Below are 16,673 nucleotides of genomic sequence, written 5' to 3' on the forward strand. Positions count from 1 at the left end.
AATAAAATAACAGTTTTAAAAATAAATAAATAAATAAAATAAAAATAAAAAATTCAACTTCCTTGACATAAACTACGGACAATAAGTAAAACTGGGAATGACACAATATAAAAATCAAAGACATACTAACACGCAAAACAATTTATCAATAATTAAAAAAAAGAAGATTACTTTAACGAATACTACATTAATTTGTATTTCAGGAATGTCTGTAGTAAGGCGGAGCCCAGCTCGTTAGCTTCCCGACGGTTAGCCTAGCCTAGCCTAGCCTAGTCTAGCTTAGCCTAGCCTAGCCGACACCCGCCGCCATTACATGACTGCAGGCCCGAAGTTTGTCGTCAACAGCCCGGGGTAAATATGCATTCAAGCTGGTCGTTCTTTGTCAATTTGACATTCACAGTACACACATTTTAAATGCCTGCGGTAAAACAAGCTTTGGAACTATTTTTGATCTGCGTTTTTACAGCGTAAGGCCGACATTACCGCAAGCTAACCTTGGCTAGCTCGCCGGGCCACTGACACTGACACTCCCGGGATGCAACAAGAACACAATTCGGTCAAATCGGCTCTCATATTTGTGCACTTATTGGAAACATCCCGAGCGGAGATGATGTGATAAAACACGGGCCTGACTAGTTATGCCAACACTTAACATATCAATTGTAATGCATAGGTTAGACATCAAGTATAATTAGGCAGAGATGCATTCATTGCTGGGTGCTTATAGTATTGAATATATAATAACAATGATGAATGTATAATGCAAACCTTCTTGATATTGTAAACGCGGGTCAACATGCCGATGCCTCGGTCGTTGAGGATGGTGAGTTTCTCCGCCAGCTTCTGCTGACTGGGCTGCATCACACCCCGAGACATCTTGGAGCTCCGACCAAATCCCTCAAATCAGGCAAGATCGGCGGTAGGAAAATCACAAAAAAAAGTCCACAGCCTCGTCTCGGTTGGTGTGTTTTTTGAAGGAATTAGATGTGCTCCATGGTCATCTTCCTGCACGGCACACGCCTTCTTTCAGTGCTGCTTTTTTTTCCTTTTTTTTTTTTCCTGCTGGGATGAGGGAGTCCTCGTTTTTAGTGACGGTGCGTTCAATGCCCCTCGTAGAACTGCCTTCTCAGTAAGTGAATCAGTGCTTTTCCCGTGATTGATTGAAACTTGTATTAGTAGATTGCACAGTATAGTACATATTCCATTCAATTGACCACTAACACGATTCATCCTCTGATCATATAACTGACAATATGACCTGGTCCCTACACACCGGAGCTCTTGTAAAAAGAGCTCAGCAGCGCACGCACTTTTTGCGTGGGATGAAAAGAGCACAGCTCCCTCCCCCCATTCTCAGCACATTCTACTATAGAGAGCCTGCTGACCAACAGCATCTCTGTCTGGACTGGAGCCTGCAATGCCTCAAACTGGGAGTCTCTCCAGAGCAGGGGTCACCAACGCGGTGCCCGCGGGCACCAGGTAGCACGTAAGGACCAGATGAGTAGCCCGCTGGCCTGTTCTAAAAATAGCTCAAATAGCAGCACTTACCAGATAGCTGCCTCTATTTTTTTTAATTTTATTTATTTACCAGCAAGCTGGTCTCGCTTTGCTCGACATTTTTAATTCTAAGAGAGACAAAACTCAAATAGAATTTGAAAATCCAAGAAAATATTTTAAAGACTTGGTCTTCACTTGTTTAAATAAATACATTAATTTTTTTTACTTTGCTTCTTATAACTTTCAGAAAGACAATTTTAGAGAAAAAAATACAACCTTAAAAATGATTTTAGGATTTTTAAACACATATACCTTTTTACCTTTTAAATTCCTTCCTCTTCTTTCCTGACAATTTAAATCAATGTTCAGGTTTTTTTTTTTTTTTATTGTAAAGAATAATAAATACATTTTAATTTAATTCTTCATTTTAGCTTCTGTTTTTTCGACGAAGAATATTTGTGAAATATTTCTTCAAACTTATTATGATTAAAATTCAAAAAAAATTATTCTGGCAAATCTAGAAAATCTGTAGAATCAAATTTAAATCTTATTTCAAAGTCTTTTGAATTTCTTTTAAAATTTTTGTTCTGGAAAATCTAGAAGAAATAATGATTAGTCTTTGTTAGAAATATAGCTTCGTCCAATTTGTTATATATTTTAACAAAGTGTACATTGGAGTTTAACCTATTTAAAATATGTCATAAAAATTCTAAAATTAATCTTAATCAGGAAAAATTACTAATGATGTTCCATAAATTATTTTTTTTAATTTTTTCAAAAAGATTCGAATTAGCTAGTTTTACTCTTCTTTTTTTCGGTTGAATTTTGAATTTTAAAGAGTCGAAATTGAAGATAAACTATGTTTCAAAATTTAATTTTCATTTTTTTCGTGTTTTCTCCTCTTTTAAACCGTTCAATTAAGTGTAAATATCATTAATTATTAATAATAACATAGAGTTAAAGGTAAATTGAGCAAATTGGCTATTTCTGGCAATTTATTTAAGTGTGTATCAAACTGGTAGCCCTTCACATTAATCAGTACCCAAGAAGTAGCTCTTGGTTTCAAAAAGGTTGGTGACCCCTGCTCCAGAGAGTGGTGAGGAGGGCAGAAAAGATCATCAGGACTCCTCTTCCTCCTACCCAGGAGATCGCAAAAAGCCGCTGCCTGACCATGGCTCAGAAAATCTGCAAAGACTCCTCCCACCCCACCAAGGACTGTTTTCACTGCTGGACTCTAGAAAGAGGTTCCGTAGCCTCCGAAGCAGAACCTCCAGGTTCTGTAACAGCTTCTTCCCTCAGGCCGCAAGACTCTTGAACGCATCATAATTAAATCATCCCCTCAACTCCCCCCAAAATGGATTAACTCTCTGGAATAAAAAAAAGACAATATAACATACATCCATAAACGTGGACGCATGTGAAAAAGTGCAATATATTTATCTGTACAGTAATCTATTTATTTATTTATATTTATTTATTTATTTATATATGCACTATATTGCTTTTTTATCCTGCACTACCATGAGCTTATGTAACGAAATTTTGTTCTTATCTGTGCTGTAAAGTTCAAATTTGAATGCCAATAAAAAGGAAGTCTAAGTCTAAGTCTATATTACAGTAAAGAGCAGTGCGGATCATTCACAACGTTGGTTATTTAGGACATACTCATAATCTGTTTATGCAATCAAAGTTGCTCAAATTTGATGACCTTGTTAAATATAATACATTAATTATCTTATATAAAGCATTTAACAAATTATTGCCGCCTAATCTACAACGTTTTTTTTTTATAAGACGAGTGCAGGCTCATAACTTGAGAGGCTTTGGATATTTCTTATTGCCGAGAGCTCAAACCACGTTTTTGTGTGTCTGTATGCGGAGTAAAACTATGGAACAAACTGGACTTACAACACAAGAAATGCCAAACTATTAATGGATTTAAACTATTATACAAACATGGGGTCTGGTTCAAATATAGAAATAAATATGCTGCTGTACTCTGTCTCAAAGTGTTAATGTGCTCAATGTTTCCTTACCATTATTGCTATGTTGTCTATTACCGTTGTTGGTATATTCATTATTCCTACATTGTTGATACAAATGATTGTTACAGTGTAATAATGATTGTTACCTGTGGTAATGCCACTATGATACAACATCCGTATTATAATCCTTGAACAAAGTAAGAGTGAAACTCATGTGAATAATCACTGAATGGAGAACTGGGGGTGGGATTAAATAAGTTATCTTCTATCATGCACTATATTAATGTATTTATATTATTATGTTTTGTCAACTTATACTTCTTTATGTCATTGCTTGAAATAAATAAATAAATGAAAATGAATGAATGAAAATGGTAACACCCGAATACGTTTTTTCAACTTGTTGAAGTCGGGGTCCACGTTAATCAATTCATGGTTTGATTGATTGATTGAGACTTTTATTAGTAGGTTGCACAGTGAAGTACATATTCCGTACAATTGACCACTAAATGGTAACACCCAAATACGTTTTTCAACTTGTTTAAGTCCACGTAAATTGATTCATGATACAGATATATACTATTATCATAATACAGTCATCCCACAAGATAATCATCAGAGTACATACATTGAATTATTTACATTATTTACAATCCGGGGTGTGGGATATGGAGGGGGGGGTTTAGGTTTGGTTGGTATCAACACTTCAGTCATCAACAATTGCATCATCATGAGAAATGGACATTGGAACAGTGTAGGACTGACTTGGTAGGATATGTACAGCAAGTAGAAGACATAGAGATAGAGATCAGAAAGTATAAGAAAAAGTGTCTACATTTGATTATTTACAATCCGAAGAGGTATGATGAGGAAGGGAGGGTGTTAGTTTAGGGTTGAAGTTGCCTGGAGGTGTTCTGTTGGTGCGGTTTTGAAGGAGGATAGAGATGCCCTTTCTTTTACACCTGTTGGGAGTGCATTCCATATTGATGTGGCATAGAAGGAGAATGAGTTAAGACCTTTGTTAGATGGGAATCTGGGTTTAACGTGGTTAGTGGATCTCCCTCTGGTGTTGTGGTTATGGCGGTCATTGTGTAGAAAAAGACAACCAATCAGGGTTCCTGCTTCACACACAGATCAAAATACAGACAGATTTTGGGTGTTTTTTTACACACAAAATTATTTTACACACACACACACAGATTGAGAAACACACAAATCTGAATACACAAAAACATTATTTTGACAAACACATCGAAATATGGACAGATTTTATTTTATTTTTTACACAAAAGGAAGTAGTTTGACATGTACTTCGGTATCAGGGAGGTGTAGCGGATTTTATAGACCAGGCTCAGTGCAAGTTGTTTTACTCTGTCCTCCACCTTGAGCCAGCCCACTTTGGAGAAGTGGGTAGGAGTGAGGTGTGGTAAACACATGATGTGTGTTTGTTATTGTATCTAGTCCGATTGCATGTGAACGACACATAAAACCATACACTGAAGTGATGTTCAACTTCCATCCATCCATTTTGTACCGCTTGTCCCTTTTGGGGTCGCGGGGGGTGCTGGAGCCTATCTCAATTGCATTCGGGGCGGAAGGCGGGGTACACCCTGGACCAGTCGCCACCTCAACACAGATAGACAGACAACATTCACGCTCACATTCACACACTAGGGACCATTTAGTGTTGCCAATCAACCTATCCCCAGTTTTCATTTGATACCGATCAGCGTCCTTTGGTCTCCTGAAGGAAGGTATATAATGTCATGTTTTCTTATTATTATTGTTGGTATTAGTATTGTTATTCAGTTGTTTTCATTGATTGATTGAAACTTTTATTAGTAGATTGCACAGTACAGTACATATTCCGTACAATTGACCACTCAATGGTAACACCCCAATAAGTTTTTCAACTTGTTTAAGTCGGGGTCCACGTTAATCAATTCACGGTGTGGCTAGAACTTCATTTTGTCTCTTTTAGACAAATATAAACATCTGTTGAGTTGAGGCACATTGCCGCCTATAGTGAGATCCATCCATCCATCCATCCATTTTCTTCCACTTATCCGAGATTGGGCCGCGGGGGCAGCAGCCTAAGCAGGGTAGCCCAGACTTCCCTCTCCCCAGCCAATTCGTCCAGCTCCTCCCGGGGGATCCCGAGGCGTTCCCAGGCCAGCCGGGAGACATAGTCTTCCCAACGTGTCCTGGGTCTTCCCCGTGGCCGCCTACCGGTCGGACGTACCCTAAACACCTCCCTAGGGGTGGCATCCTGACCAGATGCCCGAACCACCTCATCTGGCTCCTCTCCATGTGGAGGAGCAGCGGCTTTATTATTCAATTATGTGGCTAGAACTTCATTTTGTCTGTTTTAGACAAATATAAACCTCTGTTGAATTGAGGCACATGGCCGCTAAAATAGTGACATTAGTGCTATTCCTATTTTTGGTAATAGTATTATTATTCAATTATGTGGCTAGAACTTCATTTAGTCTCTTTTAGACAAATATAAACATCTGTTGAGTTGAGGCACATAGTGACATATAGTGACATTATTTTATTTTATTTTATTTTTTTAAATTGAACAACAAACATACATTTATAATGCACACAAAAGTCAAGGCACTTTCAACATAACCAACAATCTACACATCAGGTTGAGCAAATCACGACATCAGCAAAACATGTCCAGGAAAGAAAACAAAAGCAAATACAGATAGAGTATTAAATATTAATAAATAATAATAATAAAACATATTTAAAAAAAAAAAAATACAAAAAGGGCTACCTGAATCACTTTAAATGTTTTTCTATAGTGACGTTGGTGCTATTCCTATTTTTATTAAGACCGTGAAGGTATCTTGTTGTGACGTAGCTTCCGGTTCCGAACGACATTGACGTCACATAATGGTTGCCGGTTGTGAGACTGTAATTTACGTTTGTGCGAGGTGAGTGTAACATCATTTCCGTTTCAACGTCAATAAATAAACGACGTACTATTCTGATAGTGTTTTCAGGTAGCTGGAAGAACAACATACATTAATTGAGGAAATAAATGCGGACCAATATAAACACTGCAGTCTGAGTAACACTTCGACTAACTGTAAATGACTACACACTTCTGCATATTGTATTGTCCTAGCATCTCATTTCATTGCGATTAATGCACAAACACAACATTAAACTTGTTTTCCTTTTTTATTGAACTTCTCTTTTAGTGCCGCCGTGATGCATTCACTGTCTCAGGAGATCCAAGGTTTCTCCAAAAGCCGGCTGAGGAAACAGTGCACACACGTTACCACGGTAACGGGCAGGAAGACGCTGGAGAGGAGGACGGATGGAGGACAGGTGGAGGAGCTGGAAGAGGGAAGCGGGTGTGGATTCGTGCAAGACCTGAATCTAGACCTTCAAGTTGGAGTTGTCCGACCATTCTTGCTGCTGGGTAAGACATTAACTACAAACACTACACTACTACCACACACATTCACTCACACATTCACTCACACATTCACTCACACATTCACTCACGCATTCACACACGCACTCACTCACACATTCACACACACATTCACACAAACATTCACACACGCACTCACTCACACATTCACACACACATTCACACACGCACTCACTCACACATTCACACACACATTCACACAAACATTCACTCACGCATTCACACACGCACTCACTCACACATTCACACACACATTCATACACACATTCACACACACATTCACTCACACACACATTCACTCACGCATTCACACATGCACTCACTCACACATTCACACACACATTCACACACACATTCACTCACACATTCAATCACACATTCACACACACATTCACTCACACATTCACTCACACATTCACAACCACAATCACACACACATTCACACACACATTCAATCACACAATCACACACACAATCACACACACATTCACTCACACATTCAATCACACAATCACACACACGTTCACACATAAATTCACACACACAGTCCCACACACGTTCACACACACATTCACACACACATTCAATCACACATTCACACACACATTCACACACACACATTCACACACACATTCACTCACACATTCACTCACACATTCACTCACACATTCACTCACACATTCACACACACATTCACTCACACAATCACACACACATTCACACACACATTCACTCACACATTCACTCACACATTCACTCACACATTCACACACACATTCACTCACACAATCACACACACATTCACACACACATTCACTCACACATTCACACACACATTCACACACACATTCACTCACACATTCAGACACACATTCTACTACTATACTACATGCTACACAACTACTACATCCTACTACTACTACTACTAATAATATACTACTACTATTATACTGGCAGCACGGTGGCACAGGGGTTAGTGCATGTGCCTCACAATACGAAGGTCCTGAGTTCAATCCCGGGCTCGGGATCTTTCTGTGTGGAATTTGCATGTCCTCCCGTGACTGCGTGGTACTCGTCCCACCTCCAAAGACATGCACCTGGGGATAGGCCCCTCCCACCTCCAAAGACATGCACCTGGGGATAGGCCCCTCCCACCTCCAAAGACATGCACCTGGGGATAGGCCCCTCCCACCTCCAAAGACATGCACCTGGGGATAGGCCCCTCCCACCTCCAAAGACATGCACCTGTCCCCAGACATGCACCTGGGGATAGGCCCCTCTCACCTCCAAAGACATGCACCTGGGGATAGGCCCCTCCCACCTCCAAAGACATGCACCTGGGGATAGGCCCCTCCCACCTCTAAAGACATGCACCTGGGGATAGGCCCCTCCCACCTCTAAAGACATGCACCTGGGGATAGGCCCCTCCCACCTCCAAAGACATGCACCTGGGGATAGGCCCCTCCCACCTCCAAAGACATGCATCTGGGGATAGGCCCCTCCCACCTCTAAAGACATGCACCTGGGGATAGGCCCCTCCCACCTCTAAAGACATGCATCTGGGGATAGGCCCCTCCCACCTCCAAAGACATGCACCTGGGGATAGGCCCCTCCCACCTCTAAAGACATGCATCTGGGGATAGGCCCCTCCCACCTCTAAAGACATGCACCTGGGGATAGGCCCCTCCCACCTCTAAAGACATGCATCTGGGGATAGGCCCCTCCCACCTCCAAAGACATGCACCTGGGGATAGGCCCCTCCCACCTCCAAAGACATGCACCTGGGGATAGGCCCCTCCCACCTCCAAAGACATGCATCTGGGGATAGGCCCCTCCCACCTCTAAAGACATGCACCTGGGGATAGGCCCCTCCCACCTCTAAAGACATGCATCTGGGGATAGGCCCCTCCCACCTCCAAAGACATGCACCTGGGGAGAGGCCCCTCCCACCTCCAAAGACATGCACCTGGGGATAGGTTGATTGGCAACTGTGTTGGTCCTGCGATGAGGTGGCGACTTGTCCAGGGTGTACCCCGCCTTCCACCCGAATGCAGCTGAGATAGGCTCCAGCGCCCCCCGCCACCCCGAACGGGACAAGCGGTAGAAAATGGATGGATGGAAAGGTCTGGCTCCTGTTAGCGTTAGGGGGGGGGGGGAGGTCCCCACATCTGCGGTCCTCTCCAAGGTTTCTCATTGTCCCATTGGGTTGAGTTTTTCCCTGCCCTGATGTGGGATCTGAACCGAGGATGTCGGTGTGGCTTGTGCAGCCCTTTGAGACACTCGTGATTTAGGGCTATATAAATAAACATTGATTGATTAGCCTTCGTGTTGCTGTGTGTGTGAAGCGCCTCTCAGGGAAATGACGGTTGAGGGCAGAAGCTGTTGGGCGCAAAGAGCAAGGACTGGAATTTTTGGGTTTATCGCCCAGGCCTATGTTCTTGTCACCTTTGCCTAGACACTTTCCACTTGAATTCTGACCTTTGACCTTGCCTTAGAGGAGCAGACGACGTCCCAGCAGGGATGGATATGAATATAGCATCTGTTCGGCTCAATAAAGTCAATATTTCCTGCAAGGCATATTAGTGCTAACGGCATGGACGTGCTGTTCCTTTTTCCTCGCCCGTCAGCCAATCACCACGCCGACCTCCGCCTTACGACTCCTGCCGGGCTGGTGTGTGTCACCCTTTGACAGCTTTTGTCTGTGAAGGACTTATGTCCGAACTCGTCTGAACCTGACAGCCTTCCCCCCCATGAACACTTTTAGAACATCGCTCACAGTCCAGCTTAACAAGACGAGCCCCGCAATCGTCCCCGAGAGGAGAAATGAACTTTTACTCTGCTTTGTATGGCGTGTTAGATGATGCACGTACTTACAATGACAGGACAGTAGGGGGCGACTCATTGGGAAATATAAATGCATAAAAGTATGAAAATAGTGAGTGAAGGAAGACATGTTACCGGTACTTTTACACTGCAAAAAGCCAGTGTTCAAAAACAAGAAAAACAAATACTAAAATGAGGGGTATTTTATTTGAACTAAGCAAAATGATCTGCCAATTGAACAAGAAAATTTTGGCTTGTCAAGACTTTCCAAAACAAGTAAAATGAGCTAACCTCAATGAACCCAAAAATACCTTAAAGGCCTACTGAAATGATTTTTTTTAAATTTAAACGGGAATAGCAGATCCATTCTATGTGTCATACTTGATCATTTCCCGATATTGCCATATTTTTGCTGAAAGGATTTAGTAGCGTGACGTCACAGGAGCTAGTATTCCTCACAATTCCCCGTTGTTTACAATGGAGCGAGAGAGATTCGGACCGAGAAAGTGACGATTACCCCATTAATTTGAGCGAGGATGAAAGATTCGTGGATGAGGAACGTTACAGTGAAGGACTAGAATGCAGTGCAGGACGTATCTTTTTTCGCTCTGACCGTAACTTAGGTACAAGCTGGCTCATTGGATTCCACACTCTCTCCTTTTTCTATTGTGGATCACAGATTTGTATTTTAAACCACCTGGGATACTATATCCTCTTGAAAATGAGAGTCCAGAACGCGAAATGGACATTCAGTGCCTTTTATCTCCACAACAATACATCGGCGAAACGCTTTAGCTACGAGCTAACGTGATAGCATCGTGCTTTAACTGCATATAGAAACAAAAAATTAAACCCCTGACTGGAAGGATAGATAGAAAATCAACAATACTATTAAACCGTGGACATGTAAATACACGGTTAATGCTTTCCAGGCTGGCGAAGGTTAACAATGCTGTGCTAACGACGCCATTGAAGCTAACTTAGCAACGGGACCTCACAGAGCTATGCTAAAAACATTAGCTCTCCACCTACGCCAGCCAGCCCTCATCTACTCATCAACACCCGTGCTCACCTACGTTCCAGCGATCGGCAGAAGGACGAAGGACTTCACCCGATGCGTTTGGCAGCCCGGAGACGTAGAAAGTCAAGGTGAGGTCGGCGGCTAGCGCGGCTAGCGCGACTAGCGCGACTAGCGCGGCTAGCGCGGCTAGCGCGGCTAGCGCGGCTAGCGCTCCAACAAAGTCCTCCTGGTTGTGTTGCTGTAGTCCGCTGCTAATACACCGATCCCACCTACAACTGTCTTCTTTGCAGCCTTCATTGTTCATTAAACAAATTGCAAAAGATGTCCAGAATACTGTGGAATTATGAAATGAAAACAGAGCTTTTTGTATAGGATTCTACGGGGTACCATAACTTCCGTTACTCTGACTTCGTCACACGCATACGTCATCATACCGCGATGTTTCAGCCGGATATTTCCCGGGAAGTTTTAAATGTCACTTTATAAGTTAACCCGGCCGTATTGGCATGTGTTGCAATGTTAAGATTTCATCATTGATATATAAACTATCAGACTGCGTGGTCGCTAGTAGTGGCTTTCAGTAGGCCTTTAAAATAAGTATATTCTCGCTAATAACCAAAAAAAAAGAGACCTTTTTGCTCAATATGTTGAAAAATATTCTTAAATGAAGTAAATGCTAGTGCCATTATCTTGACATAATGATATGCGCTCGGCATTACATTTCTTGAAACCAGCAAACTTATACTAAAAACTAATTTATTGTTCTTAATGGAAAGGCAACCGCTTGTTACTCTCGGGGTCTACTAGCCGCTCAGGCATATCATATTGTCTAAAAATGCATTTTTCCATCGACAACATGACATCATTGCGCCAAGTGCGTGCTCTTTCAGTCAATTAGTGCGCAAGGAATGTATATATATATATATATATATATATATATATATATATATATATATATATATATATATATATATATATATATATATATATATATATATATGTGTACAGCTCTGGTAATGGGTACATTCGCACCCACCTGCACAAATGTACTTCAAAATGTCCATCCATCCATCCATTTTCTACCGCTTAACTGTAACAATCAAAATAAATATGACTTTGTTGTTGTTTACTAGGGCGTGCATATATAATATGCATTAGTCTGACCATTTAAAATCAACGATAATAAAAAGGAGATGCTTGGAAATAGCATAAAAATGCCCCAAAAACTTGGAAAAACGCGATTCATAGCGTTACTTTTTGGTGTAACCATCATGAGCGTTCTGTTCAGGTATATTTCTTTTATATTTTGATAAATCATCATATTTATGTATTACTAAATTTAAATAGGTATTGATCAATCTTTAAGCTGTGTGTATTTGATTTCAGTTTGCTTTTGACATCTTATTTAGAATTATAGTTGAAGCTTTTACAACCGTGTGTTGCGCTCATGATGGCGTAACCAAACTAGATTTCATTTAATCATCTCATTTTGAATGTTTATGCCCTTTTTTACATTTATTATATTTAAATATTCATTTATAAACATTGAATACATTTCAAATATCAATAAAATGCAATGGCCTTCATCTTATAGGGTAATGTTTAGTTACACCAAGTCATGAGCGTAACACTAAGCTTCATCACTTTGACTTGTAATATCTCTAATTCTGCTGGTGTTTTATGCTTTTTTTCTTTTTGGAACATGTACTATACATATATTACAATAAAGTCTCATATAAAATTATGTTTCTAGCAATACTTTAATTTTGCCTTTGAAAGTAACACTCCAATGTCAAGTAGTGGAGCTGTACATATATATATATATATATATATATATATATATATATATATATATATATATATATATATATATATATATATATATATATATATATATATATATATATATATATATATATATATATATATATATATATTGAAACCTGGATGTGGATTAAAGGTGCAGTTTACATGTGCCTTTGTGGTTCTATGATGGAACTAATTGAAACCTGGATGTGGATTAAAGGTGTAGTCTACATGTGCCTTTGTGGTTCTATAATGGAATTAATTGAAACCTGGATGTGGATTAAAGGTGCAGTCTACATGAGACTTTGTGGTTCTATAATGACATTCATTGGAACCTGGATGTGGATTAAAGGTGCAGTCTACATGAGACTTTGTGGTTCTATAATGACATTCATTGAAACCTGGATGTGGATTAAAGGTGCAGTCTACATGTGCCTTTGTGGTTCTATAATGGAATTAATTGAAACCTGGATGTGGATTAAAGGTGCAGTCTACATGTGACTTTGTGGTTCTATAATGGAATTCATTGAAACCTGGATGTGGATTAAAGGTGCAGTCTACATGTGACTTTGTGGTTCTATAATGGAATTCATTGAAACCTGGATGTGGATTAAAGGTGCAGTCTACATGTGACTTTGTGCTCTAACAACATGACTGCTGCCCTGCAAGCTGCCTTTCTTGACGGCACTCTTTGCTCATCCAGCCACATTCCATCTAGTATTCATCTTGTAACATCACGAAAAAAAGGGATTTACATTTACAATAGATGGGAGCCTGAGGTAACCTTTTTCCTCCTGGAGTGTTTCCTTTATTTCTCACCTCCTTCTTTTGTCCTCTTGCAGCCTCTCAGGACGCGGCCCACGACATGGACCTGTTGCAGAAGTATAAGGTCAGTGTGCGCATGGGAGGGCATCAATGGCACCAGCATGGCTGTCACGTGCACACAAACACCAAACTAAATGACATCAGATGCAGTTTAAGGTTGGGATGAATGGATCCCAGCACGTTTCCCACAAATTGATGGTGTCGCTGCCTCTGCTCTGTCAGGCTGATGCCTTTTGTGGCTCCACTCGCTGTAGGAGCACACGCACTGGCCTTTTCTTGCTCGGCCTTCAACATCATGACACATGACGACACATTTACAACATCTTATACAAGCCACTTCACTAGGCACAGGTAGAATAGCCAAAAGGTGTACTCAAGTACTGTTACTTTAGAGCAGGGGTCAGCAACCTTTTTGAAAGCAAGAGCTACTTCTTGGGTAGTGATTAATGCGAAGGGCTACCAGTTTGATACACATTTAAAGGCCTACTGAAATGATTTTTTTAAATTTAAACGGGAATAGCAGATCCATTCTATGTGTCATACTTGATCATTTCGCGATATTGCCATATTTTTGCTGAAAGGATTTAGTAGAGAAAATCAACGATAAAGTTCGCAACTTTTGCTCGCTGATAAAAAAAAAGCCTTGCCTGTAGCGGAAGTAGCGTGACGTCACAGGAGCTAGTATTCCTCACAATTCCCCGTTGTTTACAATGGAGCGAGAGAGATTCGGACCGAGAAAGTGATGATTACCCCATTAATTTGAGCGAGGATGAAAGATTCGTAGATGAGGAACGTTACAGTGAAGGACTTGAGAGGCAGTGATGGACGTATCTTTTTTCGCTCTGACCGTAACTTAGGTACAAGCTGGCTCATTGGATTCCACACTCTCCTTTTTTTATTGCGGGTCACAGATTTGTATTTTAAACCACCTGGGATACTATATCCTCTTGAAAATGAGTCGAGAACGCCAAATGGACATTCAGTACCTTTTATCTCCACGACAATACATCGGCGAAATGCTTTAGCTACGAGCTAACGTGATAGCATCGTGCTTTAACTGCATATAGAAACAAAATAAATAAACCCCTGACTGGAAGGATAGACAGAAAATCAACAATACTATTAAACCGTGGACATGTAAATACACGGTTAATGCTTTCCAGGCTGGTGAAGGTTAACAATGCTGTGCTAACGACGCCATTGAAGCTAACTTAGCAACTTAGCAATGGGTCCAAAGTCCTCCTGGTTGTGTTGCTGTAGTCCGCCGCTAATACACCGATCCCACCTACAACTGTCTTCTTTGCAGCCTTCATTGTTCATTAAACAAATTGCAAAAGATGTCCAGAATACTGTGGAATTATGAAATGAAAACAGAGCTTTTTGTATAGGATTCTACGGGGTACCATAACTTCCGTTACTCTGACTTCGTAAGGCGCATACGTCATCATACCGCGACGTTTCAGCCGGATATTTCCCGGGAAGTTTTAAATGTCACTTTATAAGTTAACCCGGCCGTATTGGCATGTGTTGCAATGTTAAGATTTCATCATTGATATATAAACTATCAGACTGCGTGGTCGCTAGTAGTGGCTTTCAGTAGGCCTTTAAATAAATTGCCAGAAATAGTCAATTTGCTCAATTTACCTTTAACTCTGTTATTATTAATAATTAATGATATTTACACTTAATTGAATGGTTTAAAAGAGGAGAAAACACGAAAAAAAATGACAATTAAATTTTGAAACATAGTTTATCTTCAATTTCGACTCTTTAAAATTCAAAATTCTACCGAAAAAAGAAGAGAAAAACTAGCTAATTCGAATCTTTTTGAAAAAATTAAAAAAATAATTTATGGAACATCATTAGTAAATTTTCCTGATTAAGATTAATTTTAGAATTTTGATGACATGTTTTAAATAGGTTAAAATCCAATCTGCACTTTGTTAGAATATATAACAAATTGGACCAAGCTATATTTCTAACAAAGACAAATCATTATTTCTTCTAGATTTTCCAGAACAAAAATTTTAAAATAAATTCAAGACTTTGAAATAAGTTTTAAATTTGATTCTACAGATTTTCTAGATTTGCCAGAATAATTTATTTGAATTTTAATCATAATAAGTTTGAAGAAATATTTCACAAATATTCTTCGTCGAAAAAACAGAAGCTAAAATGAAGAATTAAATTAAAATTTATTTATTATTCTTTACAATAAAAAAAAATAAAAATACTTGAACATTGATTTAAATTGTCAGGAAAGAAGAGGAAGGAATTTAAAAGGTAAAAAGGTATATGTGTTTAAAAGTCCTAAAATCATTTTTAAGGTTGGATTTTTTCTCTAAAATTGTCTTTCTGAAAGTTATAAGAAGCAAAGTAAAAAAAATAAGCGAAGACCAAGTCTTTAAAATATTTTCTTGGATTTTCAAATTCTATTTGAGTTTTGTCTCTCTTAGAATTAAAAATGTCGGGCAAAGCGAGACCAGCTTGCTAGTAAATAAATACAATTTAAAAAATAGAGGCAGCTCACTGGTAAGTGCTGCTATTTGAGCTATTTTTAGAACAGGCCAGCGGGCTACTCATCTGGTCCTTACGGGCTACCTGGTGCCCGCGGGCACCGCGTTGGTGACCCCTGCTTTAGAGTAATATGGCTCAAGTAAAAGTCAAATGTTGTCATCTTGAGTGAGAGTAAGTGTTCAGTGACAACACTACTCAAGTACTGAGAATGACTCATAATCCTCGTGAAGAAAAGGCAGGTGGAACCAAGCACTGACTAAGCATCTTTTTGTGTCGTTCTGGCCATTTCCGGGTATAAATTGGATGCCAAAGTGTACCAAATCGTCGGAATACGACGACGTCCTTCTACTATCCAGGTCTACTATTTATGATCGACAATAAACTTACAGGGAAGCGAGGAAGCAGCAGCCCACTCGATGATGTCAACATAGGCACACAGGATGTGATCACACGTCGCTATATTTTGTGTTAGTGTCAGGTTCAAACACCTATTTATTAAACAAGACAAGAAGCAAGGAATCAAACAGAGACCGGATTCAATTTTGCTCACGAGGAGAGCGCGTGGACCTGCACCCTCGTACAGTGTCACCCCACGCTATGAGGAAAACGTTCCACGCCTCCCCATTTATTTATAATAATAATAATGGATTAGATTTATATAGCGCTTTTCTAGACACTCAAAGCGCTTCACAGAGAAGTGAGAACCCATCATTCATTCACACCTGGTGGCGGTAAGCTACTTTCG

The 16,673-nt window shown here is 40.0% G+C and overlaps 2 protein-coding genes across 7 annotated transcripts in view; one reads left to right on the forward strand and one right to left on the reverse strand.

The window, feature by feature from the left end:
* Positions 1–1,081, reverse strand: part of nckap1 (NCK-associated protein 1) — a 76,302-nt gene extending 75,221 nt beyond the window's left edge. For 2 of the 4 annotated variants that reach the window (XM_062057957.1, XM_062057956.1), the window contains exon 1: positions 769–1,080. In XM_062057957.1, coding sequence (XP_061913941.1) covers positions 769–876 — 108 coding nt within the window. In that variant the 5' untranslated portion in view covers positions 877–1,080. Of the gene's footprint in view, positions 1–768 lie in introns of all 4 variants that reach the window. The other 2 variants (XM_062057955.1, XM_062057958.1) reach the window with 2 other exon arrangements.
* LOC133657062 (dual specificity protein phosphatase 19-like) overlaps positions 299–16,673 on the forward strand; it is a 25,196-nt gene continuing 8,821 nt past the window's right edge. The window contains exons 1-4 of one of the 3 annotated variants that reach the window (XM_062057964.1): positions 6,368–6,427; positions 6,488–6,582; positions 6,698–6,921; positions 13,429–13,475. In XM_062057964.1, coding sequence (XP_061913948.1) covers positions 6,708–6,921; positions 13,429–13,475 — 261 coding nt within the window. In that variant the 5' untranslated portion in view covers positions 6,368–6,427; positions 6,488–6,582; positions 6,698–6,707. Of the gene's footprint in view, positions 352–6,367; positions 6,428–6,487; positions 6,583–6,697; positions 6,922–13,428; positions 13,476–16,673 lie in introns of those variants that run through there. The other 2 variants (XM_062057962.1, XM_062057965.1) reach the window with 2 other exon arrangements.

Source organism: Entelurus aequoreus, linkage group LG09, assembly GCF_033978785.1.
Source record: "Entelurus aequoreus isolate RoL-2023_Sb linkage group LG09, RoL_Eaeq_v1.1, whole genome shotgun sequence".
Taxonomy (NCBI): domain Eukaryota; kingdom Metazoa; phylum Chordata; class Actinopteri; order Syngnathiformes; family Syngnathidae; genus Entelurus; species Entelurus aequoreus.